This window comes from Fukomys damarensis, unplaced genomic scaffold, assembly GCF_012274545.1.
Source record: "Fukomys damarensis isolate Sample0158 unplaced genomic scaffold, DMR_v1.0_HiC HiC_scaffold_28, whole genome shotgun sequence".
NCBI lineage: Eukaryota > Metazoa > Chordata > Mammalia > Rodentia > Bathyergidae > Fukomys > Fukomys damarensis.
In genome coordinates this window covers 29,887,200-29,915,036 of record NW_022900940.1, presented here as the reverse complement: position 1 = coordinate 29,915,036, position 27,837 = coordinate 29,887,200, and the positions used below count along the sequence as shown (strand labels likewise).

At 35.2% G+C, this 27,837-nt stretch overlaps 1 protein-coding gene across 3 annotated transcripts in view; it reads left to right on the top strand.

Moving 5' to 3' along the window:
• Positions 1-27,837, top strand: part of Ube2e2 (ubiquitin conjugating enzyme E2 E2) — a 265,295-nt gene that overhangs the window by 107,283 nt on the left and 130,175 nt on the right. The window contains exon 1 of one of the 3 annotated variants that reach the window (XM_019209961.2): positions 1,670-1,692. The exons of the other annotated variants lie outside the window; for them this stretch is intronic. Coding sequence (XP_019065506.1) covers positions 1,685-1,692 — 8 coding nt within the window. The 5' untranslated portion in view covers positions 1,670-1,684. Of the gene's footprint in view, positions 1-1,669; positions 1,693-27,837 lie in introns of those variants that run through there. 3 annotated transcript variants of the gene reach the window in all.

Sequence of the window (27,837 nt, the reverse complement as noted above, 5' to 3'; positions counted from 1 at the left end):
TCAAAATGTCTGTCAGACCAGGTTTATATGTCCAGTGAAACATCATTTAGGTAGTGACTTAAGTGTTTGAAGTCATTGTTATTAATGTCAGTCTTGGGCATCTCTTAGATTTGGATGTTAGTCATACTTTTCTCTAATTGCTATCTTCACTCACACATACCATGCAGCTGGCTAGCCTTGGATCCCATGTTCCATCTGTGATCATGAATAGTTTAACATCCCACAAGAAAATCAAACCTGGGCCAGGGATTTAGCTTAGTAGTTCTGGCAACTGCTTCGCAAGTGCAAGGACCAGAGTTCGATCCCTGGTAACAAGAAAAAGGAAAAGGAAAAGGAAATCAAACCTGATTTTGCTGCTCCTGCACTATATGAAATCAGCAGAGCCACAGAATATTTATACCTGAAGTGTGTGATAAAATAATCCTATTTAGCAGACACACGGAATCAGAAATAACTATGTGTATGCTGCGTCCTACATTAAAGTATACTAAGTGACTTTGCCCACTATACTAGTAATTTTATGTAGTTACTAATAGTATTCATAATGACACTAATTGTGGTCAAATCATTTTCACAAATTAATATAATTTCTATCTTTAGGAGAGTAGAATCTGAAGGATTTGTAGAATCCTTCGTTTCAAAGCCAGTGGCAGAGCCAGAATGATTTGTTAGGATCTGGCTACTGTACAGAATATTGGAGGCATGATAAAAGTTGGTTTTTAGGGTCTGGCACTGAAAGTTGTAGAGCTCAGGCTCCAGAATCCAGTAGTTCTGTATGAATTTCACTTGTTCTTCTTATTGTTTGAGTGACCTCCAGAAAAGTACTTTAAACTTTGCAAGGTTTTTGAGATAACTAAATGATATAGATAAAATGCTTAACCCCGTATGTGAAATATATAGTAAGAACTCAATATTATTTGCTTTTTAATCTTAATGATACTTAGAATTTCAGGTTTTCAGCAGCTTTAAAATATATCTTTTAAGTGTATGTGTATTGTCAAATGAACTATTCATATTAAACTTCTAGTTTTTTCAAAGGGAGTTCTCTCCCAAAGGTTTATATACATATATAGTTGTTCTGCTTTCAACGAAAACATTTGTCAGTAACACAGATATGAACCACAACATAGGGTTTGCATGTAGTTTGTCCCTGCAACAATTAGATATATAACTAATTCACACTTATTTTTAATATCTTAAATGCAGTTACTCCTGTATTGTTTTCTTAATCTGTAATGTAAGGCCTGTAATTACAGTTGAGAGGTATTAAAAGCAGAACAGGAAACCACAGTTTTCTTAAAATAAGATGTACATCTTAAAAATTAGATGCACAATGTTTTTATATATGTCTAAAAGAAAATGTAGTCTGTAAGCAAATTATTCTCAAAGGTGAACATAAATAGTAGTGAAAATACCACAGTTTACTGTAAACGTATATATCAGCTTTCATTAGACTATACAGAAGTTTCATTGTAGAATTTTTTTCAAAGCTATGTGTGTCTCAACTGAGTAATCCTTCTGTGATGTGTATTATATACTAAAGCATACATGTGAAACTTAAGCTGTTTTGACCTCCCAAACTGTAATGGTTATGTGTTCTGTCTTGTTACACCCTTTCCTCTGTAGGGACCAGCAAGTCAAGGACCATGTTTCTTAGGATTATTACGAGAGCTGTTAGTGGTACATGTATATGTAAGTAAAACATTTACAGTAGCTCTCAACTTTTATTAGAAGATTGATTGCAAGTGAATTCACTTTTGTTTTTGAATTGTTATTTACTTTTCTTCTTTTAAAAGTATATTAAAACATTTAACATAAAAACTTATGAGGATAGAACAAAAAGCACAGATGTCACACTCAACTGGCTTGAAGTTCTGGAGACTATACTGAACAAAGGGTGATAGTTGATATTTTGACTTAAAATATTGTGTGGCAGACCTAAATTTTACTTAAGAAAAGATTAACATGGCATAGGAAAATGGATACATATTGAGGATACACTCCTAAGTGAAATAAATAAGTCACACATGTGTAAATACCGAATAGTTTCTCTGGTGTGAATAAACTGTAATAGTGCGTAAGATCCTAATGAGATAATTGACCATGTGAAATAGGAAGAAGAGGGCTAAAAGTGTAGGGAAAGTGGGAAGGGTAGGGGAAAGATAATAAGGGAAAGGAAACAAATAGGAGAAAATGAAGAAATAGAAATAAAATTTTGTAAATGGGGAGGGAAGGAGGGGGTGAAGGGAGAGTTAAGGACAAGGGGAAAAAATGAGAACCAAGATCTGTCATGTAAAGGTACAAGATCCCAATAATGAATGTAACTGTACTGTATACCTAAAATAAACCAGTAAACTCAATGAGGAGAAAAAAATTAAAAATTAAATGGATTTGAAGGGACAAAAGTAGGAATAATAGTTTGGGTGCTATTGCATCATTGTGGATGAGAACTGATGGTTTACATATGTACAGGGTATGAGAGATTCAGGATTTCAGGCAATATGTAGATAATGCTACTTTTTTTTTAAGGAGTGTAATAAGATACACTCAGATGTGGATATACTGAATTTAATATGTGTTAAATTGGGGCATCAAAGTGGCAGTTGGATGTATCGGTTAACAACCATAGAGGAAAGATCTGGAATGGAAATATAGATATGGAATTCCAGCAAATGATGGTAAGTATGGGGAAGAAGATGAACCAATATGTGTATGAAATAAGGAAGAAGTCAACTGGCTTTTTAGGTGAACAGAAGAAAAAAGGCTTTTAATTTTCCCTCTTCAATGACGAGAAAAGGCATTTTTAAGGGACAAAAAGTGCCTGACCTGTTCATACATATTTTTTTTTAATTTTAAACATATTCACCTAAGGATTCGTGAATCATCTGCTCTGATTGGTTCTTCTAACAAGGTGTCTTCATTAGTAAACTTATTAGTTGTTTTATATTTATATCCAGTTATCATTCAAGTTATAGCTATTGTTTCCTTAGTCTGTTTTCAAGGAGTTTTAGAATCATTGTTTTCAGTAGCTTTGTTGCAAATGGATCACTTTTTCTGTTCTATCCCATTATTTATTTTCCTGTTTAATAAGCGGTATGACTTGTAGTGCAATTTGACATTATTTTGGTACGTGGTAGGTCAAATCAGCATCCTTGGGGCAGTCTGTGAACCTATTACTGATCTTTTTTAATTGAGGGGTATAACTGGTTTATAAATTTCAGAGCATACCTATATCTGGAAATACTCTCTTCTGGATCCCGCTTTGACTCAGTTTTTCCCATTTCCTCAAGTTTGATGATCATTTTTATGTTGTAAAACTATTAACTAAAGTACACTATACCATTATAATATACTGACAGGATTTACTCATAAGCAAATGAACAGAAAAATATTTTGTATCCATCAATTGAAAGCATAATTTTTAATTAACAATTGAATTTTATGTCATAGAAACCATTAATAAACTCTACAGTTCATCTGAGATTTTTTTATATGGGGGAGAAAACTTCTATATTAAAAAACTAGCTATTTGGACATTGTATATATTTCTTAAAATCTAGTGTAACTTTAAATTCTGCCTTAGGGTGATTAAGATTATTTTACCTTGATGGTGAAAAATCGTATGTCTAGTGCTGGTTGGTTACATGCTTTAAACAAAGAATGTAATTTTTTTGTGATGTTTCTATTATCCTTTGATTTTCAATAATTTTTTGTACATTTTCTTTATTTGCAAGCAGTTGTTTTGGAATCATTCTTTTCAGTGGTTTTGCAATAAAGGAATCACTTCATTTCTGAATATTGCATTCACAGAAACAGTTGTTTGCTGGCTGCCCTGAGCTGTGCTTTATCATTTGATGTTGTGATTCATTATAGCCTTAAAACATTTCTTCTTTCTGCCTGGTTTGTGATCTCCCGATTTTGGATTAACAAGTAGCAGCTGCTTGGGTAGCCTTTTGCCGTTACTTTTCAGCAGTATTATGTAGCAATCCATGTGATTTAAGGATGGTAAAATGGCAATACTCTAGGGCTTGCACTGTAATCCTGCTTTGTCACCTAATGTTAAGTGTATCTCACACTGACACTGATGAAACTGCCTTAAGAAAACAGATATAATCTTTTTTTGTATTGAGGCTCGAACTTGGGTCCTTGTGCTTGCAAAGCAGGCGCGAGAACCACTGAGCTAAATCCCCAGCCCAATCAGATATAATCTTATATAAAGCCAAATCTCACTTTCATTTGTACCATTAACCTCTGTTTTGATCAATTTCAGTAAGCTGCATTACTCTTTAATGTCTTATATCTTTTTCCACTCATCAGTCCATTCTATCGTATTTGTGACTCCTAAGATACATTTACTAATTTGTATTTGGGCTAAGATCAATGCCCTAGGAACACACAGGATTTAACTGTTGGAGTTTACCCAACAACTATTCCATCAACATAACATATTAATATATGCAAAAACATATAGATCTTTTCAAAATTGAAAAAATTTTTCCTTGATATTAAAATCTTTATTTTTTATTTTTCTGGTCAGTCATGCTTGTTTGTGCTTAGAGTTCTAACCTGTCTTAATAGCAACAAAGCTTAGAAAGAAAAACTGCTTAGTAGAACCTGTATATAGAAAACAAAAAATAGCCCCAGATGCTAAAAAAAATAAATAAATTAGATCCACCAGTATGTTGCTTTAGTGTACAACTACATTTGTTCCCACTTAATGTTAGTGGCACTGTCTGAGAAATGTGTCCTCAGTGACTCTGCTGTTGTGTGGACATTATAGCATATAGATGCACAGACCTCGATCAGTCACTATCTGTCCTCTTCTATAGTCAAGAAACCTGGTAAACAGGAGATGTATGAACTGCTTGGCAGCATAACATGGCATACTGTTTTAAAGTAACCTTTTATTTTTAAGTAGGAGTATACTAAAAAATGATGAGTAGTAAATACATATACAAATACATTATATGCTGTATATAATTATAGGCACTATACTTTGTATGACTGGCAGCACAGTAGTTTGTACCTACATCACTACAAATATGTTAGTAAATGCATTGTAATATGAAGTGCACTGCACTGTGATATTATCAAGGCTAGGGCATTACTAGCCGATGGAATTTTTCAGTTTCATTGTAATTTTATGGTGCCACCATAGTATGTGTGATCTATTGTTACTTGATAAGTTATTACCTGTCATGCAACTATATGGTATTTAAGGTATCATAGTTAAACTTTTAATTTAAGAAGTCATAGTTAGACTGTGGCTTTATTTTGGCTTTTTAACCAATACTTAACCAATTATATTAAGAATAGCATTATAAAGAATTGAGTAACAATGAAAAATTCTTGCCTTTTAATTTGCTTGCTGAAATCCACAAGACTTCTTCAGAATGCTTCTAATATTGGGGATATAGCTCAGTGGCAGAGCATTTGTCTACAAAATGCTTCTAATCTTCAGCAAAATTATTATCTGTATTTTGTTGAGGCAGAAAGATTAAGTAGTACACCAAGCAAGGAGGCTAAGAAGGAAACCAAAGGCATGAATAATCTACACATTGTTGCATATTTTTGAGGATTAACTATATCCTTAAATGATTCACATCTTTAGGTCAACATTAATATTGCCAAATTGATCATGCAGTTTCTAAGTGTTTCTCATTAATAACTTTCTAATAGCTGGGAACAGTCAATTGAAGAATGTTTTCTGTCATTTAATAATTACTTGACAAATTTAAGTTAAAATCATGATCCAAAATTGTTACTCAAATGGTTACCCCACTGAAACTTTCACTTGTCTTTTCAGAGATGAAATGTTTTATTCTTTAATAATTAGCAGATACTCTATACCAATTTTCCCAGATCATTTAGAATTTGTTTTAATAAGGTTTATTCTTACCTGTTTTTGGTGATGCTGCAGATCATACCCTTGTGCATGCAGACATGTACTACTACTTAGCTACAGCACCAATCCTTTAGTATGTGTTTTCATAATTATTAGGACATAGATAGTTTTCATTTTATGAAGGAAGAGTTGGCCTGAGTAGGAACCCAAAATAATTTTAAAAGATTACCTTTAGTGCCAAAGACTTAGAAAACCATGTATCTTTCCTTGCTTTGTTGTGTAGGTGTATATCTTGAGTGTGATGTCAGCCTTCCTTAAATGATGGTGCTTTAAGCTAAGAGTCAGGGTGATCTGTCTTAGTCTTGACTCTTCATCCGCTTTACCTAGCACTTTGATGAGCAACAAGATCAAGTATATATTGAGAGCCTTTAAAGTACTTTGAAACTTTCTGTACTTTTGATACCTCACTGGTAAAATGGACATGTCTACTCACTCCTTCAGACCATTCCTGGTAAAATTTCAAAAAAGATAATTACTTAAAATATCTTGGGAGCTCTGCTTGGATTCAAAGTAGTATTATTCTGGTGAATATCAGCCTCACAATAATGAAGCTAATTGGAGAGCTCACTACTGAAAAACACATCAAATTTGTTAAAATTATACTGGAAAATCTGGTGCAATACACTGAAAGTTTATTCCTATATATTACTAGCACTTTAAAGATAGTCTGTTCTTCCTAATTTGAGGTCTGGCTCAACATTGTGTCTGGTGAGCTAGATTTTGGGGGGAATTTACTGGTAAGCATTAGAGTCAGCAGGATGATCATTTTAGGAACATGTGCACATTAAAATAATTAGAGTTCTAATAAACACAAAGAAAATTGGAGATTCAGTAGCAGTTTTACATGTGTGTTTCCCAGAGCTATGCTATATAAGTAAATATGTGCAAAAACAGAATGTAGTATTAACTCTTATGGAACTTATTTTTATGGAATAATGGATTTATATTCACAAAAATAGCCAGAGAGTTTCTTAAGTCCTACATTATGAAATGTGATTATATTGTAGAGACAAAAGTAGTAGTAATTTAGAGAAGCTGTCAATATGGACTTAATGTGAAGGAGACTTCTTGAAGATTTTGGTAGTTGAACACCACATCTGTCTGCTAAGGAAAATTTTTCTGGAGGACACTAATCCCATTCATAAATAGGTCCTGGTGGACCTGGAATATGAGTGTTAGCTGCTATCATCATCATTTTGCTTTTATTATTTTGAGTGAGCATTGGAGACATCGGGAAGGAAATTTGATGTGTTGGAGTGGAACTTTTCAAAATAAAATTCATTTTCTCAATTTCATGCAGAGTTCACTCATTGTCATTAATAATTTTAAAACATCTTAGCCCATTCAGGCTACTGTAAACAAAACATCATAAGCTGGTTGGCTTATAAACAACAGAAATTTGCTTCTCATAGTTCTGCAGATTTAAGTCCAATATCCAAGAACTATCTAATTTGGTGTCTGTGAGTACTTTCTTCCAATTCCACACCCCCACCCCTTGGTAACAGGGTTCGAACTCAGGACCTTGCACTTGCCAAGCAGGCTTTGGGTCTCTTTTGTAAGAACTCTGATCTTATTCATGAAAGCTCTGTGTTTGCATGACCTGATCACCTCCCAAAGTCCCCACCATTTTACACCATTAACTTGAGATTTCCATATGAACAGGTATGGGGAGGTTAAACATTAGACCATAGCATAGAATGTTTGTGCAGAAATAAAAATAATTATACATAGTCCAGTCCTTAAAAGGTATGAGCTTATTCTATAGATGAAACATAAAAATATTTGTCTAATTGGTATTATTAAAAATCAATTACTATATTCAGCTACTATATTTCTTTTTCTATATTTATTTAAATGTATCATGATTTTTAAATATGAAGCAGGCATATTTAAATGAGTTTTCACATAGTGTCTTTGTCATAGATACTACTTGGGGAAGTAAGCTAATTTAGTTCATTTTAGTGACTATTTTAATACAGATTAGGACAATAGGATTTTAAGTTTGAGATAGAAATAAAGGTTTTCCTGTATAGATTCAGGTGGATTATATATTAGATTTTCCGGTCATTTAACTTTCATAAATTATGATCTTTTGTCAGATACCTGTCTTGATATCTAGATCAGAACATATAGCTTCCATTACTAATGGTCCTATTGCCTGAAATTCTCATCAGTTAATGTTTACCCAAATTGAGTTAGAAAGCATTTTAATTACTTGATATTTGAAAAGAATCTGTAGAGATTTATAAAGAAATTAGAACCTATTTGAAACTGATTACCTAAAAAGCCTTTTTAGTTTAGGAACAGGAGCGGGTTCAAAGTGGAGCAAAGTAAAGGTAATGCATATGCAGGTGCTCTTAGAAGGACTTTTGATTCTGGAGAGATCTAAATTTGTTATTCCTGGTGGTTTAAGGAGACTGGTTTTATAGTACTCTGGTACAGGTCTGGTGTTACAGTAAAGACAGACTTATATTCTGTTTTTTGTATTTATATTTTAGTTGTTTTTGAATGATACATTAGATTGGATTTTGCTTATATCTTGATGCTTTTATTGTGTCTGTAAAAAATCAGTCTCTGTTTATTCACCATGTCCCTTGAGGGTCATGACTGTGATTTTTCTCCTTTACTCATAAAACACAATTTGCTTATTTTTGTCTTCTCATGATCTTCACTGAATTTTTTTAAGTAAAATAACTTACTGGAAAAGATTTTGACAAGGCCCCAAAATACTCTTGACAATTTTATCTTGTTATTATTTAATAGTCCTTGTTAACAGTAGCTCACATTTTCCCCTTTCTTAACCATCCCCAAATATTTATATGTGCTTTTGCTGTGAGGTATTTATTTTAAGCACTCAGTATTTGTAGTGAGTATGAAGTGCCTGACAGTCCATTGAAAATAAACAAAGAAAAATTAAAATTGTGGCAGAGGTTCCAGTTTTTGTTTGCCTGATTGGATATTTTTTATGCCTCTGGTGAATTCTTAACAAAACTTTAAAATGGCATATCAGACTTTTCAACAGAAATCAGATTTCTTTCCCCTGAAGCTGCTAATAAGACCACATTTAGAATAGTCTTTTAAGGTGACTTAAAAAATAACATGCCAAGGGGGTGAAGGGAGGGCAGAGGTAAGGGGAAAAAATGAGAATCAAGACTTGCCATGTAAAGGTACATGATCCCAACAATGAATGTAACTGTACTGTATCCCTAAAATGTACCAATAAACTCAATAAAATTAAAAAAAAAAATAACATGCCATATGTACAGGTACAAGATCCCAGTAATGAATATAACTGTACTGTCTACCTAGAATGTACCAATAAATTCAATTAAAAAAAAACATGCCATAAAATTATGTAGAACAGAACAGACATTGAACAAAAACAATCCTACATTTCCTTTAGAATGACTTAATAGAATGAAAAGCCAATAAAGGAAACAAAGTTCTGAAAACTGAAACAAGTTTCAGATGTATAAAATGTGACTATCACTGCTTTTTCCAAATCGCTTGGTAATGCTCAGCTAAGAAAAATTGCCAAATATTTTCAAAGAAATAAAGACTGTGCAGATCTATGCTTCATTACCATTCTTTGCAGAGTTTATTCATGATCATTTTATGAAGTAAATACTGTAAAACTATTAGTAAATAAAAACTGCTTATACCCGAATTTGCCTGCTTTCATAATTGCATTGTAATTATTTTTAGTCATTGACAGTAAAATATGTAGCATATTTTATGCATGGAATTCTTACTGCTAATTTATTTTAAAATATTGGTGTTTGGGGGATATGGTAATTAACATTGTTTATTCTCTTACATCGCTGATCATAGAGAGCTCTGTTAATTATAGGACATTAAACAAGAAAAAAAAAATCTCACTTAAACCTTGCAGTGCAGTGCTATATATTTTTTTTTTTTATTGAGTTTATTGGTACATTTAGGGATACAGTACAGTTACATTCATTGTTGGGATCATGTACCTTTACATGGCAAGTCTTGATTCTCATTTTTTCCCCTTACCTCTGCCCTCCCTTCACCCCCTCCTCCCCTCCCCATCTACAAACACTTTATTTTCATCTTTTCATTCTCTCACATTTTTTTCTTTTCCCTTTTTGTTCTTCCCCTACGTATCACACCTTCCCTACACCTTTAGCTCCTTTCCTCCCATTTCTAAATGTCAGTAATCTTATTAGAATCTTATGCATTGTTGCAGAATATTCACACCAGGGAAACTATTTGGTATTTACACATGTGGGACTTATTTATTTCACTTAGGAGTATATCTTCAATATGTATCCATTTTCCTATGAATGAATCTATTCTCTCGCTCTTTATGGCTGAGTAATATTCCATTTTATAGAAAAACCACAACTTCTTTATCCAGTTTCCAACGGATGGGCAAATAGGTTGTTTCCAAGATTTAGCTATTACAAACTGTGCCGCTATAAACATGGGTGCACATACTTCTCTGTGATATGATTCTTTTAGTTCTCTTGGAAAGATACCCAACAGAGGGATGGCTGGGTCAAATGGAACCTCCAGTCCAAGCTCTTTGAGGTATCTCCATATTGATTTCCATAGTGGTTGCACTAGTCTGCACTCCCACCAACAATGGAGGAGGGTTCCTTTCTCCCCACAACCCCGCCAACATTTGTTATTGTGTGATTTCTTGATAGCAGCCATTCTTTGTGGGGTGAGGTGGAATCTCAGTGTTGTTTTCATCTGCATCTCTCGAATGACCAGTGATGTGGAACATTTTTTCATATATTTTCTTGCTGCTTTTACTTCTTTGTATGAGAAATGTCTGTTCATTTCGGATGCCCATTTTTGGATCGGGTCTTTATATTTGGGGGGACTGATTGTTTTGAGTTCTTTATATATCCTTGATAATAGTCCTTTGTCTGAGGTACAGCTGGTAAAAATTTTTTCCCACATTGTAGATTGTCTCTTAGTTCTGCTAATGGAGAAAACCGCATATTTGATATTGTCAGTTTTCATTCATTTTAAAGACTAGGCTAGTATTTTTCAAAATAAAATGCCCTAAGAGGTAAACGTCCAAGCTAATAGATTATTTTCATTCTTACTTTTGATGTCTATATGCATTACATTATTCTCCATTATAAACTGACTCATAAGTCTTACAAAAGTTTTTAATGGTTGTGTGATATATTCCCTTGTGCGTGCAGTCATTTCATTAGTTCCCTTAGGTCATTTCATTAGCACTAAACAGAGATACCTTGTTTAACCCAAAAAACGTATCACTTCTTTCAGGAAAACTATTCAGCAGATGCCTATTAGATGTACCTCATATGTCTGTACAAGTATTCATTATCCTTAGATTACTTTGAAAGCTCTTTTAGATTTTGAACTAGCTGCTTTATTTTTTTCCGCTTTAATTGAGTTTATTGGTACATTTTAGGGATACAGTACAGTTACATCCATTGTTGGGATCTTGTACCTTTACATGACAGGTCTTGGTTCTCATTTTTTCCCCTTGTCCCTGCTCTCCCTTCACCCCCTCCTCCCCTCCCCATCTACAATCACTTTATTTCCATCTTTTCATTATCTCACATTTTTTTCTTTTCCATTTTTACCCTTCCCCTACCCGTCCCACCTTCCCTACACCTTTAGCTCCTTTCTTCCCATTTCTCAATATCAGTAATCTTATTAGGATCTTCTGTATTATTGCAGATTACCAGAAAATTGTGTACAGTGTATATCCCCTCAATATGGTGACTTTATACTCAGGGAAGACAATTTAAAGAGGTATAGAGGAAAAAATAGAGAAATAGAAGAAGAGAAAGGTATTAGAAGCAAGGCTGGAGGATTACACCAGCTTTGAGAACAGGTGAAGAAGTCAGGAGAGAAAGAAAGAAGGAAGAAACAAAAACAAAACAAAACTTAGAAATAATGTTTACACTCATTAAAAAAAGAACAACCAAGAAAAAATGAAAAAAAAATTAAAAAGCAAAGAAAGGAAGAAAAGTACGGGAAAAAATTCACTTTAGGGCATGTCTCTGCTGTCACTAAATGACAGAGGGGGCAGACAGTCCAAATCCATGTTGATTGATCTCAACATGCCAGCAGTAGAATAATCTAATAACTGGTAGATAATCCCAGCAAACCTGGGCCTTTAGTTCCACTGAAGTTCATGCAACTTCTGGATTCTAACTGTGAGGTTGGAACCTGAGTTCTTCAGACTGCAGCACTCCGAGTGACTCCTGCTGGCTTGAACTCAGTTGGCCCTTGCTCTGACATTTGGAGCTGCTAGAGGAAGCCAACCTCCAGCTGCTCTGAGTTTTTACTTCTGTTGGACTCTTTCCAACATGGCTATCAGCCAATCACCCTCTACTGGGGGGTGTCTAAAACCAAATATTCAGCCCCTGTAGTCTGCATTGTCTTCTGCTCCATTTCACTGGTGTGTTTCTCCATAGAGGCCTCAGGGGTTGCGAGTAGTCACTGTCTCTACAGGTTCAAGCTGCAAGGAGGGCCTCAAGGAGAAAGTGCCACTTGCCACCTCCTTCCACATTGTGGTCCCTCTCTTCACCCTCCCTACGAGCTCTAATTGTTCTTTGAGTTCCTTGCCTCTGTCCTGGGAACCCATTTTTATCTTCCTCCTCTTCCTCACATTGCTATATTCCAACGTGAATTCCAGATATCGGAGAGGCTATTTCTCTGCTGCTCACCAATCCACCGTCTTCCTGGAAGTCCTATAATAATTATTGGAGAAACAGTTTTTATAAAAATGATCAAATACGTATTTTGTATGATGGTGTTATCTTTATATTTCATGTTCTTGCTAATTAATGTACTGTGTGTAAAAAGATGTTGCATTTTCACTTAAATGTTTAAATGGTCTTCTGAGATTGTCAAGAATGTTAACCTTGAGTGTGCATTTGTGGCTTCTCAGTTATGATTTGGTCCTTGTCATTAAAAGAAAAGAACTTCAGAAATTTTTGCTTTGGTGTTAGGTGGGTACAGACCAGGTTTCTCAAGAACAGCTAGAAAAACTGAGCAAAACAAAACAAATCTGTTTGAAGGCATAGAAGAACTGATATTATGGTAGTAAGGATTGCAGGGTCTGGGACGCCAGAGAACAGATGTACAGTGAGGGATGTCCAGCATTTGGCCCTGCTCTTTACCTTTGGTTATTTTTAACTTCTTCTCATCAGTTTAATCTGAGCAGAGCTTCTGATACAGTTCTGGGGAGGTTAAAAATTTAAATCCAGAGATTACTAAGGAATGGCCTAGGTAAACACCTGGGCTTTTATTTGAGACTTCCATAAGGTAGACTAGCAAACAGAAGGGACATAGTCCAGCCCTCAGTCAGCTCTATCTTTGATTGAAGATGATCTGCCAGAGGCTTGGTTTTAATTTCACTATTTTTATACCAGACTGTTGAGCCCAGTAATTAGGAACTCTGTGTGTGGACCCTAGGAAAACTCAAGCCAGTGGAAGAAAACACTCCTGAAATAACAAAAAAGGGTAAGAACCACATATGTGAGTAAACCTGCTTTTTCTTGTGGCATGGAGGTTAGCAGTGGGCAACCTGAAAGAAGACTGAGAGCTGGCTATAACGAAGAGCAGCCTCTGCTTGTTTAAATGTGTCAAGAACCACCTTTTATTTTGTCACAGCCTTTCTCTTATGATGTGTTCAGAACTACATTGATCCTGCACAGATTCCCTGTTAAGAAGTAGCCAAACAGGAAAATGGAAGGCAGATAGCACCCACAACTGAATTCTAGTGAAGTCATTTCCTAACACTAACTATCTGTCTTTGAGACAACGTCCCAGTGCATAAAACTCACATGCCTAGCTAGAAGGGTAAGAAGAGGGAGATAGGCATCTTTGCTGAAGCGATGGACTTCTTCTCTGGCAACCAAGTTAAGAATTAGTCCCCTTACTACCACACAGCAGACCACTTTTAATTGCTCCCTTCTCTTGTACATTACTATACTGTGGAGCATGAAAAATAAAAAAATATCCCTTCTGAATGGTAACTATTTCTTGATAAAATACAGAGAAATATACTGCTTTCATACAGAAGCCTAATTTAAAAAATGCTACAGATAAAGTCTTATGGAACTCTACATTGTAGTTCTATAGGGATTTTGAGCTTATAGTTTGCAAAGTTTTTAAATTGCAAAATATTAAATTTCGTAAACCATATTCCTGTTAGAAACATAAACATTATTATAGAATTGAATTTTTGGCTGACTTTTTTTTCTGATTAATCTCATTCAGTCATAACAGAAAACAGACAAAAAGGAATAAAGCAAGCCATTTAATTTATAGATGGAGGAAAAATAGTAGTAATTGAGTTCATGCATTCTATGAGTAGGAGTATGTGGCTAGCAGTTAGCCCTTAATGATTTACATTAGTGGACAGGAGAGGGATAAATGAGTATCTCCATATTTATGTGATCTCATACCTTTCAGTGCCATAATTAGGTATAAGAATTTATAATAAAATGGAATTAAAGTGTTTGAAGGAGGGGAGGGGAGGGTGAAGGGAGGGTGGGGACAAGGGGAAAAAATGAGAACCAAGACCTGGCATGTAAAGGTACAAGATCCCAGTAATGAATGTAATTGTACCGTCTACCTAGAATGTACCAATAAATTAAATAAAAAAAATAATTTATAATAGTTCATTTAACATAGAAAATACAAACCTCTAGCAAATTTTAGTGACTTTAAAACCTCACATTTAACTTTTACCATTTCAGACTTTCTACTCTCCTTTTCATTTTCTCCTTCTGATCTTCTTTTGTTAATATTTGCTGATTAGTTAAGATTAGTTCTGAGTGCTAGGGATGTGAACAGGTCTGTTTCCAATAAATTTATACATTAAACAATTGAATAGGAAATATGTACCACTTTTGAGATGTGCTCCTTAGAAAATTAAATGGAGCTTTGCTATATAGATTGACTGGCATGTTACAGTCATGATAATTGGTTAGAATAAAGCCCTTTTCAGAAGGTGGTGTTTAAGCTTTGGGCTAAATGTCTGAGAAGAGCATGTTACTATCTCTGGGAAGAACATTCTTAGGCACAGGAACCAACTTTGCTCGTCAAGTTACAAAAAGATTAGGTGACTAGAGTATGGTGAAAAAATAGTAGAAGATGCCTGGGGCAGTGGTGGCAAATCTGTGGCACACGTGCTGCTGCAGGCTTTTGTTATCTTTGAAAGCTCTGAAAGGTTTGCCGTCACTGGCCTACCTAGGGAGATGATCAGGAATTAGATCATGAAATTCTTGGTAAACTAGGTAAGAAATCTGGATGAACCTAATCAAAGCAAGAATAGTAATGGTAGTAGCAACTTTTTGTTAGCTGACTTTAATATGTGTCATATATTCTGCTAAGCATATTGCTTTTCATTTTCTAATTTATTTGTCAAAACTGTTGGATAAATACATCATTTCTGTTTTCAGACAAAAAAAATGAGGCTCAGAGAGAATTCGTCTGCTGAAGTTCGCATTATCTATGAAGGGGAAAAAAGTGAGATTTTGTTTGAACCTTGCTCTGATAGGTTCCAAAACCTATGCTCTTAACTACAGTGCTGTCTTTATTGTTCTTAGCTTTTACCCCCTGCCCCCTTTCTCCTCCTATCTCCTGCAACTTCCAAATACTGTCTCTTTCAACTATGCTGATCCTAGGACAAAGCCAGGAAAGTGCATTATATTCCATCAGAACTAGCTTCCAATCTTATTTCTCCCATTTGTCACTATAGGTTTCTTGCTTGATAATGTAATTATGCTATATATTATTTTGAAAAGAATACAAACTTAAAACAAGACTAGGACATTACAAAGTAACTTCTAAGTAATGTCAGATCCAGCATAATGATCCTACTTGATGATCATTAATGTTTCAGGATAAATTTGCCAGAGGAAACACACCAGCAATTTGCTAATTTTTTTTTTCAATGTACTGGGGATCAAACTCAGGTCCTTGAGCTTACAAAGCAGGCGGCAGAACCACTAAGTTAAATCCCTGGCCCTAAATTTTATTTTTTTGTCAGAATGGTTTTCAAATTTTTTAGTTTCATTAAATATTAGTGGACACTATACCAAAGTGAGTATGGATGAGTGACAGAAGTGATAAACTTTAGAAACTAATGTTTTAAGATCTTTTATCCAGGACCTTTTATCTACATGCTCTGAAGAAGTTCAATCATCTTTAGTTTGAAATTATTTGCAAACAACATAAATGACTACCTTTCATTAGATACTTAGGAAAAAGCGTATCTAACATTTCATCTAGATATTTAGCTATCATATCATTAGTATTACAATACAGTGAACATTCTAATATGCTTTTAAATCAGAATATAAATTAGTAATTGGTAGTCATTTCAACTTCTGTAAAAATGCCATCTGATCCTGCTCTAGAAGCCTAGCAATTGTGACACTCATTTGAAGGCTCAGGTTGAGCCAGCAGGTCTGGTGCCTATTAGGACACCAAACCAGAGATGTGGTTAGGTCCCAGCTAGAGTACAACTATAGCACAGCCACTCTTAACATGCCTCAAGATTAATGAGGTAAGCCAATGCTTAAGAAGAAGGATACATGACAGCCTTAGGTACAGATTGTATGTTCTTTTGGGATTTGAGTAGAAGGTTGATTTTTGTCAGTAGATGTCAGTAGATGATATGTACTTCTTCAGAATCTAGTTAACAAAAAATTTATTTCATACAATTAGTCAAAAGATAAAAAGCCTAATGAAACTAAAATTAATTTGATTCCTTGAACAAATGTAATCATTTTTGCACACACTTAACTCATACTTGCAGTACTTGATGTGACTATTCAGAGACATGATTCCATGGGTGTTGTAGTGGCTGTATGAAGCAGATGAAAATTTCACAGCTTTCAAACATTTTCAATTTCACTTTTCTAGAGCTTAGTAAAACAATCTTTTGCAATTAATTGCTGGCACCTGACTTCTAAATCTGACCTTGTGTTGTTCAAGTTGTTTATAAAATGTCTATGTCAAATTATCCAGTACTTTATTGAAAAGTTCTTTGTTGTCCCTGAATATACATATTTTTTTGTGTGTGAAATAACATTGCAGGCATATAACAGAACTCCCATCATCATTTTAAATTATGTGAGTGATTATGAATGCCATAGTAGGCAGCCATCATATAGTAGGTAGTAGAGTCGTGACATTAAAAATAAGAGAACAGAGAACACTTTCTATCTCCATCCAAGAGGAAGAATCAAAAATATCAATAATGAAAAAATGGACCATTGCTGCATTTATCATCGCTGCTTCTCTATGCATCTCTTTCTTCTTGCCTTCTCTCCAGTGCTATATCATTTTCTCTTCATTACACAGAAAATGGATAAGTAGTCTTTAAACAGAATGTCTTCCTATTCTCTTGACTCTTTTCCTTAACATTATACTTACTAAGAAAGTGTAGACACACACACACACACACAAGCAGAGTAACAATTTTGTTTATAAGTTCAGTAGCAGTGAGATCCTGCGTGTTGGGATATCATATCAAGAATAATTATATAAGTATTTATTGAATATTTGGTCTTTTATATAACCACAGTAAGATTTGGTGCTAGTATTTTAAATTGTTCCTGCCCACCCTTCCTTTTCACTTAATTCTATATAATTTTTTTATCAAAAATAAATCCCTAATCACTTAGACTTATAATTCATGGACTACCATTATCCTTTTATCAGATAACCAAATTATTTCTCTGTGAATAGAAATTAAGAGGAGTTCATTTTTTTGTTTTATTATTTTCTCAGTGTATCATTTGGGTGACTATTAGAAATATAGCATTCTAAAGGTGTAGGGAAGGTGGGACGGGTAGGGGAAGGGTAATAAGGGAAAAGAAAAAAATGTGAGATAATGAAAAGATGGAAATAAAATGTTTGTAGATGGGGAGGAGAGGTGGTGAAGGGAGGGCAGGGGTAAGGGGCAAAAATGAGAACCAAGACCTGTCATGTAAAGGTACAAGATCCCAACAATGAATGTAACTATACTGTATCCCTGAAATGTACCAGTAAACTCAATTAAAGCTGAAAAACAAAGAAATTTATCATTCTAAATTATATAAGTAATGGTTAGAATTTTCTGCCATTTTGTAAAAACTTTTATGATTTTATTTAGAGTACCCAAGTACTTTTTGCATCTTTGCAATTTAAAAAGCATGATTTTTATGCTTTCTGTTTAAGATTATTGCCAATTCTAGCATTTAAATATTTGCTAGGCTATACTTCAATGCTCCCTTTACTCCTATAGCAGTAGACAGAAAGAATTTGCTTATACATTTTCATCACTTTTCTGACTACCAAGCAATTTTATGCAGTTGCATGCATATTGAATACAAAATATCTGAGATAGAGTAGTTACCTCAGTCCATGTCCCTGTACTTTTTTTAGTTCAGCCACTTTGTTAACATTAAACCTGGCTTGTCTATTTTGACTAGGAAGTGAAGATACTTTTCTGATACTGAAGCAAAAGTAGGACAAAGCTGGGACTTAGTTGGTGCTGCTATAATGAGTGTATTTTTTAAAAATACATTACAGCAATGGTTTCTTATATAATATCTCAGATTTGCTTTCATTTTAATATATTATACATTGGAAATCACACAAGATGGTATAATGTGGTAGACTAATCCAAGTTTGAATTCCAAATCTGTGTCTTCAATTTGTAAACTTGGGTAAGGCATCTAACCCTCTAAAAGCTTGTGTCATTTTGTAAAAATGTGAGTGATAAGTGTAAAAATGTTAGTCATAGAAGTGAGGTTATGTAAAACAGCTTTCACAATGACTAGTACTTTCCTTTACTCTTGAGTCCCGCAGCTTCCTAGTGACAAAGTGTCTGTCAGAGTAAAGCCTTCTGACACAGAAGTTCTCTTTTAAGCACAGAAAATTTGTCTACCATTATTGGTTAGTAAGGGACCTGGAGCTCAGTTCATTCGTGCTCACGTGGAATCCTAGCACTCAAGTGGTTACCAGAGGAGGATCATGAGATGTTCAAGGCAAGCTGGACTACATTGTGAGACCCTGTCTTAGGGGCAGAGGAGCAGGGTATGGCTACTGGCTATGCAGAGCTATGATTCTTTTTCAGGTAAATCATCCCTATTCCTGAGTAAGGTTCTGGGTTTGAATCCCAGTTCTACACACACACACACACAAAAATTCTTCATAAAATTCTGTTAGGGATTGTCCTCAAGAATCCTAGAAGCTAGCAGGGTAGTAGATGCCTATAATCTCAGCTGCTAAGGAGATGGAGACAGAGAGATGTCAAGTTGGAGGCCAATTTGGGCAATTTAGCAATTTTGTGACCCTATCTTAAAGTTAAAAATTTTAGAAATGTCTATAGAGTATAGCTCACTGTGAGGTCCTGGGTTTATAAACAAAGAATCTGAGTCAGCAAGAGGTAAAAATAAAATGAGGGAAATAGGGATCTGCAGGTTTTCTGCTGAGTGAGTGATAATAATGGATCCATTTGCTGAAATGGAATACAAAGGAGGAAGAATAGATGATCATTTATCACAATCACTAAGATTTTATTCAGTTTTAACCTTTATTTTAGGACTTTTATAGTCCCTAATATTACTCTTGCAGGACATTTATAAGTATATATAACTCTCCTTTTGCAGACACTCTTTATCCCCAGTGCAAGTCTGCAACATTGCTGCCTCTGATTCCATGAGTTGGCCCCTCAAAAGAATTAACCTTTCTATTGAATTTCCAGTTAGGGCCAAGTTAAAATCTTAACCTCTTTTAATTATACTTTTCTCCATAAAGATCTTCTCAACAATCATCTAAATATACATTTTAATTTTTAAAAAAATAAATAAATGAGTGAGCCCGCCATGCTGGCAAATGCCTATAATCCCAGCTACTTGGTAGGCTGAGACAGGAGGATTTTAAGTTCCAGACTGCACCTAAAGGGAGAGGAAAAGGGGCCAGCACTCCCTGGATTCAATCCACAATACCTCAAAATCAGTTAATGAATTGAATGTATTTGAACAGGGATGAAGCTCAGTGATGGAGCATCAGCTTATCATGTACGAGGACCTGTTTAATCACCAGAATCATCAAACAAAAAGTGGATAAATAAAAATAAATAAGTGAAATAAATAAGACACATGTAAATACCGAATAGTTTCTCTGGTGTAAAAAACTAAAAGTGTAAATAAGATCAAAATTGTATAACTGACTAGGTGAAATAGGAAGAAAGGGGCTAAAGGGATAGGGGAAGGAGAAGGAAATAAGGGACAAGGAAAAATATGCGAAAAGGAAAACAAATTCTTTGTAAATAGGGGAGGGTGGAAGGGGTGAAGGGAGGGAAGAGGTATGGGGAAAAACTGAGAACCAAGATCTGTCATGTAAAGGTACAAGATCCCAATGATGAATGTAGCTGTACTGTATACTTAAAAAGTACCAATAAACTAAAAAAGATAAAAATAATAATAAATGATTAAATAAAGACAGAAACTTGAGTATCAAACTGGAGTACTCTGCCATGGTTTCACATTGACTACCTAGAAGGCAGAACCCAAAAGTACATCAGTGTTGGATAGTCAGAAAAGTAAGGACATCTAATTTATAAAGAGTTGATAATGGATATTCCTATCTCATTCTTTCTTTTGCTGGTTGCTTAATTTGAATATCCTCTTTATTTCTTCCTCCTTCTAGAGGTATTTAGCCCACTGGAAAGTGCAGTTCGGGTTGAGGTAGCTTCCGATCCTGACTGACACATTCTACTTGTGTGGCCTCAGACTGAAATATTTAACATTTTGCTTGAACCTCCATTCCTCTTTCTGTAAAGTGATGAGAATAACCTCATGAGGTTATTGAGAAAATGTGAAAACATTAATGTGAAACAGGAAGAAAAGGTCTGAAGAGGAAGTGGGAGGAGTAGGGGAAAGGAAAAAATATGAGAAAAGGAAAAAATGAAGAAGAAGTCTCTGTAAATAGGCATGGAGAGGTTGAAGGGAGGGCAGGGGAATGGGGACAAAAGAAGAACCAAGATATATCATGTTAAGGTACAAGTTTCCAATGATGAATGTCATATTGTACACCTAAAATGTACCAATAAACTTAATGAAAAAAATAAATAACAAAATGAGAAAACAGACTTAATTAATATAGGGAAGAAACTTTAATATTGTCATCATGCATATACTTGAAACTATAGAGGATAACAAGATACAATATAGCTGAATTAAACAAATTTAGCGATTGATAAGTTGTTAGCATAAAGTTTTTGGTTAAAGAGGAGATTAAAATTAATTAGGTAAGGGCCGGTGATTTAGCTCAGTGGTTCGGTGGCCTGCCTTGCAAATGCAAGGACCCAAGTTCAATCCCCGGTACCAAAAAAAAAAAAAAAACAAACAACTAATAGTTAAAGGTAGTTTTGTAAAAGGTTATCCAAGGGACTATCTTTACTTAACCCTGTCTTCTGTGACCATAATATTTGAGTTGACTGTAAGGAAGATGGAATGAGGAAACAATTCTCCTGCCAATTTAAAGAAAATTTGTATGCCCAGAGGCGTGCATGTCGACTCTTACTGAAGAAAGTGCTTTAAAATTCAGCCAGCAGTACTGCAGACTTCCCTGATGATGAATTGCTTGCTAAACTGTGCCACAGAGTATTCAATTTAATTCACTTATCTTTCTTGGCATAGTTGCTTTATAAAGCCTATGCCCTAAAGGATGGAAGAGAGGGTCAGCAGGAAAGCCCATGCCAGTGTTTCAAGTAACTGTGTCTAGTTTTATTTTTAAATGTGTGGACTATTTTCTACTTCAAATGTTCCAACTGTATTGGGAATGTTTCTTTCTTCAGTCTCACATGCAAAAGCTGTCCACTGTTCTCCAAAGTAGGCCAGAAAGATGGAAGAATCTCTCTTGAGTTTTTCACTTTTTTTCTTTTTCTTCCTTCTCTACTTCCTTTTTTTTTTTAGAGCCTTGACTCTAATTCTCACTTGCAGAATGACCTGAAAAAGAGAACTTGACCACTGTCCTCTTTGCAGAAGGACTTACAGCTTCATACCTTACTTCCTGTCCTCTAGTGTCCCTTATCCAAAATTAACTTGTATTTTTCTGTTTTTGCTTAAGAAAGAATTTAGGCTCAGGTGAGATCTGATGCAGTCCAGTTTAATAGAAACAGTCAAGAGTCTAGCAGCTACACATTTAATTACCCCTGGCTCTGTGACCTAACCAGGATTTTCATATCCAGTCTTACTTCATTGTTCCCCTTTGGTTGAGGCTGCAGGTATAAGATAGAAAAGCAGGGACTGAGCCTTTTGTTTTTCCCTCTGACAAGCAGAGGGCATATGACCTTGCTGACAGCCATCCTGCCACTCCCTTTTGCCACCTTCAGGATGAACTTGGGTTAAAAGCCCCAGCCTCTCTGTTCACACTTCTTCAGCCACATGCCAGGCCGTCTTGGCTCCTGCAGCCATGATAGGAACTGTGCCTCAGCCGGAAGGCGTGGCACATCTCTCCTGCTGTGGGCTGCTTCTACTACCCAGGGTATACCTTTAAAATACTTCTGATTTCAAACATTTTTCCACACCCCACAGAAAGATACACATCTTAAATCAACAGGGTGTTGCTACTACCTCTCTCCGTTGCTGGTAAGAACTGTACCTGACAGGATAAAGTTGAAAGAGGGACCAAGCCTACCATCTTCATCTTCCAAATCCCAAAACCCTCTGTGGACCACAATCAACAGAGAAATCATTCCTGGAAACTCCTGGCAGTTTGTGGGAATGGCAGAGCTGTCCTTTAAGCAGCTACTTCTCTCTCAGTTTGGCTGAGCTGTCTTCCTGATGGCTGAGGCTGTTCTAGATGCCCCATGGCCTCTCAGGGAGCTATTTGCCTTGGCCCCAGAAGGCTTGAAACAGGACTATCCTGGTGAGACTACCTTGCAGCTTCCAGATAACCCTGCCACCTATGATTTAGAAAGGCCCAAAACAGGGTCATGAAATGCAGGGGACTATGCCTGTGTGCATCTGCTCCCCCAGGGTGTAAGCACTGTTCTCACATTCCTTGGGTCAGTCCAGGAGAGCTTCTTACAGTGTGCTACCCTCTGTGCTGTAGCACAGGTCCCAGTGAAAACCTTGTTGGTCAGTCATAATGTCTACTCATGATTTTTATCAGTAGGCTGAATAAGTTACACTAAGAAAAAAACTGATAACACTAGCAGCTTTTTTCTCACATCTATGCATTTCTCTGTCCTCCATAATGTAAAATTGTTTCCTTGCCCTCCTTCTCTAAGCACATCCTCTTTGATTCCTGACTTGGATACTCTTCAGTTCCCTAACTAGACAATCACCAGAGTTCAGCTGCTACTGCCCTTTTGTTCTTCTTTTCATACATTCTTCTCTTTGATAATGGGCTTTGCTACACCAATTTAAGCAGTTAGTTCTAAAGTTTGGCTCAACTCCTTGTCTCCATGTTTGTTTCTCTCTTTCCGAGTCTTACAAAATGTTGCTTCTTAAGGCTGATATCCCACTATTGGATTTGGTATGCTCGAAATTGAAATGTTGTTCCTTCCAAAAGCTCTTATTTTCTTCTCTATACATCATAAAGATCTAGTTATTACATCTTCTTCCCCAAGTTCTTTGCTTTTTTTTTTAACTGCACCCATTTCTAATACCTTCTAAATTAAGTTAAACACAGACTATTTTGAATTCATCCTTCAAAGTTGAGGTCTTTCTCACTAGCTACACTGGCATCAACTTCATTCGGGCATCTAGCACCACCCAATCAAATGTTTGCTTCCTAATTGATATTGCCAGCTAATCCTTTTAAAACTTCACCATTAGGTCAGCCTTTCTAAAAACACATTTCCCCCCAGTCTTTTCCATTTTTTTCTCCTTTATAAAACCAAGTTTGTTTTTTAAACTTTTTCTTATTTTATACCTGTTAGTACTTCTGAGCCAGCATTGGTAAAATATATCTGCTAGATTTCAGTCTTTAATCATACTCTACTTTGTACTTAACTATTGCAGGGAGTTGCTGGTATCCTCTCTTTAAGTTTCAAGTACCTGTTGAACAATGCTTTTTATTTCTCTTTTTAAGTAATTGTGAGTAGTAGTATAAAACTTTGGAGTTTGTATGTGGTTTTCCACAAACTTCTAATTCACAAGTTCTCCACCATTACTATGGTCAATAAATAAATTCTAGGATATTTTGTTAACACTGTACAAATCCCAAGAAATCTAATTTGGTATGTATCTAAAACTAGACCCCCCCAAATATAAAGACCCAGTTCAAAAATGGGCATCTGAAATGAACAGACATTTCTCAGAAAAAGAAGTAACAGCAACAAATAAACATATGAAAAAATGTTCAATATCACTGGTCATTCAAGAGTGTAAATGAAAACAACACTGAGATTCCACCTCACACAAGAAACAATGGCTGCTGTCAAGAAATCAACCAATAACAAATGCTGGCAGCGTTGTGGGAAGAAAGGAATCCTTTTCCATGGTTGGTAACAGCACAGACTGGTTCAACCACTGTGGAAATCAATATGGAGATACCTCAAACAACTAGGATTAGAGGTCCCAATAGACCCAGCTATCCCTCTGCTGGGTATCTTCCCTAAAGAATTAAAAGAATCATATCACAGCGATATATATGCACCCATGTTTATAGCAGCACAGTTTGTAACAGCTAAAACTTGGAAACAGCCCAAACGCCCATCATTTGGAGACTGGATAAAGATTTGGTTTTAATAAAATGGAGTACTACTCAGCCATAAAGAAAAAGATACTAGAGACATTTATAGCAAGTGGGTGCACATTGAGGCCATACTCAACTGTAAATACCAAATAGTTTCTCTGGTATGAAAAAGTAAAAGTGTAAATAAGGATCAAAGTCTGCATTTGATATATATAATAGAAAAAGTCTAAAGGAGTAGTGGAAAGGTAAGAAAGGAAAAGAAAAAAATATGAGAAATGAAAAAAATGGAAACAAAGTCTTTATAAATAGGGTAGAGGGGTTGACAGGAGGACATGGGAATGGGGAAAAAATAACGCAGAAAAGTCATGTAAAGCTACAAGATCCCAATGATGAATGTAACTGTATTGTATACCTAAAATGTGCCAATAAACTTAATGGGGCTGGGGGGCAGGGGACAACAACACTGCTGAGATGCACTTTTCATAGAATCCATTAGTCTAACATCTACATGTGGCACAATTTTAATAGCATAGTTATCACATATGGTTGTATTTCTGATGCTTATGTAACTTGTAACAAAAATTAGCAAGCCAGATTTCAGAAAATGCTACAACTTTCTAGGTGCCTTAGAAATGCCACAGAGAACTGTATTTTTCCACAGATTTATAAACTGCCAGGAATTCAATTATAGTGTTAGCTAGTTTACCTATCAGGGTAGTGTAGTAGGAAAGAATCCTTTAAATGACTTCTGCTGTCAAAAGCAATAGTGTAAAAATAAATAACAAATTTTCATTGTGTTTACATGATGAAGTAAAATATTTAAAAGTATCTCCTTTTAGTCATCTACACAAAGGATGTTTTTGTTTGCTGTTATAACTAAACTCCCAAACTGACATTTTGGAAATTAAAAAATTAATATTTTCCCTAAAATTAGATTTTTTTTCCCTTTATAAGATGCCTTTATGAACTGTTTCAGTATAGGCTGTGTTCATCTATCCTTTTTTCCACTTTTCTGTGTTTTTCAACATAAACATCTGATGTATGTTGTTTTGAAAGAAAATTTCTACAAAATTGTATGAGGATATAATCATGTAAGAGAAATTGCAGATCTTAATTATTTACTTAATATCTCTCTATATAAGTTTAAACATGTTTCAAAGTTTTAGATGAAATAATGCTGGTTTGTATATTATAGAGTTTGATTTTTGGAGTGTCATGTCCTGTTGTGTTGTGTTGTGTTGTACTGTGGTACTGGGGATTAAGCCCAGAAAACTATATTGGCAACAAATAAAACTGAAGGCTTTTTCCGTTATTACCAGTTTATCTAAGTCAAGTAAGTCATTTGTATTTTTTAGGTTCTCACAGTCTTGTTTCAGGTTAAAGTCTCAAAATGAACTCTGCCCCACCACCAACCTTTATTAGCAAGGTGACACAACAGTAATAAGGGAACCCTGTTTGATAAGCCAATAAATTCCCTGCTTTGTCCTTCTTAAATATACCCTGATAAATACAAACGCAGGAAATTTAACATTCTCTTAATAGGATCAGCCTCCTTTCTGGTCTCATCTATCATCACGGTATCCTACTAATTTGGAATGTGTGCTATTGTCTGGATATGTCCCCCCAAAGTTCAGATATTAAAGTCTATACCCCAGTGCAGCTGTAATAATAAGTGGGGCTTTTTGAAGGTGATTGGATTATGAGGGCTGACCTCTTGTGATGGTGTTGTTCTCCTTTAAAGAAGTCTAAAGGAGTTTGTTGCTCCTTCCAGCGAGTACACATAGACAGCATTATGTATGAAGAACACTGAATCTGCTGATAATTTCTGTTGTTTATAGACTAGTCTAAGGCATTTTGTTACAGCAATACAAATGGACTTAAAACAGAGGATGTTTGTTACAAGAACAGGACGGAAGACTTTCATGATCTTGAATACAGTTCAAAAAATGTTAAATTGTTGGCCTTGTTGCATAACCTGCTCCTTTCATGCAAAGGTGCAGAAGCATGTCTGATCTTTCTGGCCAGTCATGTACTTTAAATATTCTTTATTTCCTCAATATAATTTGTTCGTAATGTTGCTTGTTCTTATAGATGAACTTTCTATTGGAAAGTAGATCAAGAGATTAGATGCAGGTGGAGATTTTGGATTCATTTGCCTCGAGTTAAAGTCCTGATTAACTTTCATAGGTGATCCAGCCCTTCCTGGAATAGAAATTTCTGATTAGGCCCTGTAAATGCTCAATTGCACTCAGAGGTACATCTTACTGTCTCTATCAGTATTTTTCTTTTAATTGCAGTCTTAGCTGTCAGTAGATTGAAATTAAATCAAGGAGACCAACATCTACTACTATATTATGGGGTGGAATGATGTAGGAAGACATTGCTTGTCCTAAGTAATGTTTTTTGAACCTTTTAGTTACGTGTGTGTATGTCATTGGTTAGTTATGTAAGATATATATCTTTGTGTGGGGTGTGGAAAAAATGTTTGAAATCAGAAGTATTTTAAAGTTAATTACACATGACACACAATCATAAATTTAGTCATCCTAGGATTATAATGGATTGGAATTTATGATTTGAGTAAATAAAATGTAGCCTTTTCTATATATATGTGTGTGTGTGTGTGTGTGTGTGTGTGTGTGTGTGTGTGTGTGTGTGAAATTATTCTTGTTCAGAGTTTTCAGATAGAGATAGTAACAGAAAATGTTTTGTTGAAAAGCAGATTATCAAGCTAGACATTCATTCTGTCATGTTCTGGAGGTGTTAAGAATCGCTGTTATGAAAGCTTTTTCATATTATTGTATAGATAGATTCCTCAAATCTCCAGATCAGCAGAGAGCTGTGATGGGATGGTTACAGCAGTAATGATTCTGAGTGCCACATTTAGCAGTATTTAAGTCCTGCTGTTACTTTGCAAATAATACATAAATGTGGTTAAAATACCTTTGGCAGCAAGGATGTTAGATTAAGGAAAGATCTTAACATCTGTTTAGTCTTACCTATTTTTTTTCACAAATGTTACTTTTTCTCATTAGCTTGTAATAACGTCTTGTCTTTGTGGTCTGGCTGTGTAGATGCTTCTAATATAAAGTTGGTTACCATACCTTCATCTTCAGAATGCACTATTTTGTTTTTCTGCCTCAACAGTGGTGAGTTGTCAACATGTAACTGACTTTCTTATTTAAAAAAAAAAAAAAAATCTCCTTTGGGCCCAGCGCAGCACTTCTAGAGTAGAAGCCACTCAGAACTTGAAATAA